The sequence below is a fragment of the Oryzias latipes genome, chromosome 4 (genome assembly GCF_053564925.1).
Source record: "Oryzias latipes strain Hd-rR chromosome 4, Olatipes_Hd-rR_3.1".
NCBI classification, from domain to species: domain Eukaryota; kingdom Metazoa; phylum Chordata; class Actinopteri; order Beloniformes; family Adrianichthyidae; genus Oryzias; species Oryzias latipes.
In genome coordinates this window covers 23,951,677-23,955,201 of record NC_136240.1, presented here as the reverse complement: position 1 = coordinate 23,955,201, position 3,525 = coordinate 23,951,677, and the positions used below count along the sequence as shown (strand labels likewise).

At 40.3% G+C, this 3,525-nt stretch overlaps 1 protein-coding gene across 2 annotated transcripts; it reads right to left on the bottom strand.

The window, feature by feature from the left end:
- Nucleotides 1-1,463: 1,463 nt before the first annotated feature.
- rgs16 (regulator of G protein signaling 16) lies at nt 1,464-3,133 on the bottom strand. 2 transcript variants are annotated; one of them, XM_004068107.4, is made up of 5 exons: nt 2,977-3,133; nt 2,729-2,812; nt 2,564-2,625; nt 2,292-2,458; nt 1,464-2,194 (listed from the first exon to the last, which is right to left on the bottom strand). In XM_004068107.4, the coding sequence occupies exons 1-5, from the start codon at nt 3,114-3,116 to the stop codon at nt 1,979-1,981; spliced, it is 669 nt and encodes a 222-aa protein (XP_004068155.2). In that variant the 5' UTR covers nt 3,117-3,133; the 3' UTR covers nt 1,464-1,978. The 2 variants fall into 2 exon arrangements, with proteins under 2 accessions (XP_004068155.2, XP_078802256.1); XM_078946130.1 differs by having other exon boundaries at nt 2,931-3,060.
- Nucleotides 3,134-3,525: the final 392 nt, after the last annotated feature.

Below are 3,525 nucleotides of genomic sequence, written 5' to 3'. Positions count from 1 at the left end.
CATTTTTATTTCTCTAAAGCTACGTACGCATTGTGTATGTGATGTGCATTCAATTGACCGTGGTTTGCCTCATATGATTCCGGCCAGTCACAAACTGCAATCAATTTCTCCTTCACGGTTAATTATCAAACGGTGAATTACGTGAATTAAAAATGACGGCTCCCGTTTGCTACTACAGAATGCGCAATCAACGGCCATGCATTTTGTACATAAAACCCGTAAACGGACTTAAAAAAATGGCACATGAATGCAAGGGTTTTGATCGCGGAAGTCCAGAATGCACTTTTATGTGTGTTTACAAAGACTTATCATTGGAAGCGGTCACTTGAACTTGCGTTCTGAGCCCGGTGTGATCATTGGGGTTTGGTTTGTTCAATTTGTTAATTTTTCTTCTTGAGCAAAATTATACGTGATGACCAGCACAGTTTATCAGCAACTCCACAAGAAACAGATATCTTCACATCAAAGCCTTATTGTCTATGACAATAAGGCTTTGATGTCCTTATTCTCATGATATGTCTAAATCTTAGTTTGTTCTTGTTTCTTCTTCTGTAACACGAAAAGACTGCAGGGCCAATACACAGCCTATTTTTTCACAGTTTACCTCATTTTTGGTCCAAATTGACAAATGCCAGATCCTCTCTATCACATGTTCTCTGTTTAAGAGCTGTTCCTGCAAGGTTTTAAATATCTCCACTAATGAAATGAACTATTCTAGATGTTGGATAACCCATGCTGCACGTTCATTATTCAGTTTTACGGACAGGCAATGCTGCGTGTTGTTGAAAAAGTCAAAACGTTACTATGGAGAAGAAGGCGGCACTATGACTTGTTAATATGGATCAGGACTCGGTGCCAGCTGTTGTCCACCTGTTAATGGCTCCACTCTGCACTGATGACATCTGAATACACAAACATTCAGCAAGATTCTTTAAAAAACCAAAGTAAATCATAACAATATTTCCAATCCGTGGGGAATTATACAATCCCCACCATCAGAAACATTACCTAACTGACTACAGGGAGGAGGGGTTGTGTTATCCCTTTGTTATGTGATATGTTGGGTAGCAACCAGCTGCGGCTGCACGCAGTAGCGGCCATACTGACTTTTATTACCCAAAGTTGATGGCAGGTGCAAACAGTGTCTGAAGTCATGATAAACCTTTACAGCACTTCCTATTACGTTAATCCTCTCACAACTTCTCTGATCCTTCCTGTTTTCTAGCAACACTCTTGTAGTTGACACTACACAGCAGGGTTTGTATTGTCTAAGATCTTTATGGGACTGTTTCATAAATGGCCGCCGTGAATCATTGGCATTTCTGTTTTCGGCCGGACCATCTGTCTGATTGTTTGCACAACTTTACCTGACTGTTTTGTTTGCACCCAGTGTTTCATCTGTGTCACTAGGGTACGTTTAATTATCTCATTCGTCGACAAGTAGCCACATTGAAGACAAAAGATTTCCAGTTTCCACACTTTATTTTCCCAGTGTTTGTTTTTTGTGAAAAGACACAATTGATCAACACATTTTCTGGTAAAAATGTAAATCGTACTACAGATAAATAAATAGAAATAAATACAAATGACTTCACATGACTGTTAAAACCAGTGCACTTCAAGAATAGGACATTGCACATAACAGTTTTGAAGTAAACTGTGCCGTACGGCTAAAAAGGTGCTTCTTTTCCTTTCCACCCCTTCCTTGCTTTTTTTAAACAGACATTGGGTCTGTCATGTAGACCCTTTGGGCTTTGCCCCTCCATCATCTCTACTGGCACATCAGTCCACTTCACACAAGCAGTTTTCAATGTTCCTCCACCTTGGCTGTGTCTCTTCTCAGAGGCACTTTTAGGTTTTGATCTATCCACTGATGCCCGTCGACATGCCTGTTTTCTGCTCTGGAGAGAAACCAGCGTGCAGCAAGTTCTGCAATCTTCAGGTGACTAAAAGTCCTCGTCAGACTGATAGAGAAGTCTCACACTTTCTTATCTGGTTGGGAATGTTTTGAAGATTTTGTGGTAGGCTTAGCTTGGCACACAAGATCTCTGTAGGCTGGAGAGCGGAGGAAGCGTGGGTAGCAGTCTTTAGCCATCAGCATGTAGATCCTGTGCTGAGCCAGATCAAAACAAGAAGGTGTTGGGGTCTGCAAGTTGGCTTTGGTGATGTCACGGGTTTCGTGGTCAATATTTATCTACAGAAACAAACAAAAAGTAAATAATTAGTTTCTTTTTTTTTTTAAGCAATACAAAAAAATATATTTATTTTTTAAAAATTTGAGGCATCCTTACCTCTCTCGGAGCATCACTTCCAAAAAATTCATCAAAGATCTTTTGGGCTTTTGCACGAAGTTTGGTAGGACACTTGGTCTGTCTGTAATCCTCACAGGCGAAGTAAAATGCAATGTTCTCCTCACTGAATTCAGAGACTAGGAAGGCTGTGAAGGCACACAGTCCATCTGCAGAGACAAAGATATTCGTCTATATAGCATAATAGCTACATACATAAAACATTTGTTTAGAAGGCTGCCAAAATAAGAGCCCAAATATTAACATTTCCTTACATTTGCTAGACAGGAGTTTTTCAAACGACTCTTTCCAGCAAAGGCATTCTTCCAAGCTTGGCCTATAAATAGATGAAATAATGGTTAGACATAAATTAGAAGTGTATCCACTCATGATCAGGTTATAATAATGTTGTTAAATGACTTATTTGTAGGGATACTTACTTGTTTTTTCCGATTTTGAAACATGACAAAGTCCAGTTGGGCTTCTGCAAAATGTTCCCAAGCCTTGCTTTCATCTCCTTGGTTCTGGTGGGACAGAAAAGCAGCAAAGATTCACTTCTTTGAACCTTGTAGCAAACAATTCTATACCTATAGTACACATTTACATCTGTCATGCACTAAAAAGTCCAGAAAGCCCACGCACAGATGCAATGATTCCAATAAAACCATCTGCAGGAATCTGCTTGTACCTTTCTAGGCAGCAGGTATGCAACGACGCAAGTCCTTTACACATAGCAGCAAGTTGAAGCTGGCACGGGTGGTGTTTTGGGCCAGGTGGTGCTTTAGTATCCGTTTGGTAAAGCTCAGTCAGGAGCAAGATTGTCTGCATTTGCAGAGTCAGAGCAGAGGGTTTTATATTCCCTGCCTCCCCCTGCCTCTGTGATGACATCAGCCAATGTCAGCCAATAGCGGCGAGGCAAAGAGAAAAGAGAGAAAAAGCGAGAGAGGAAGTTAGAAAATAGGGGAGGATGTGCAAGGACAAGGCTGGGAAATTACTGACAAATGAAAAATGTTACTGATAGCAGATGGAAAGGCAGGCTGGGCTTATTCCTGAAAATGAGCACAAACTGTTTTGGGAACTTATAAAAAACGGTTTTCTATGGCTTTTGTTGGCTGGCTGCCCACATACACTTTCTGTTTTTAAAGCAAAATGCTTTCTTTAATGTCTGTTGATTAATCCAATCCATTGTTGGGATGATAGTTCAAATAAACAACAACAAGAAAGAAAGAAAAATCAA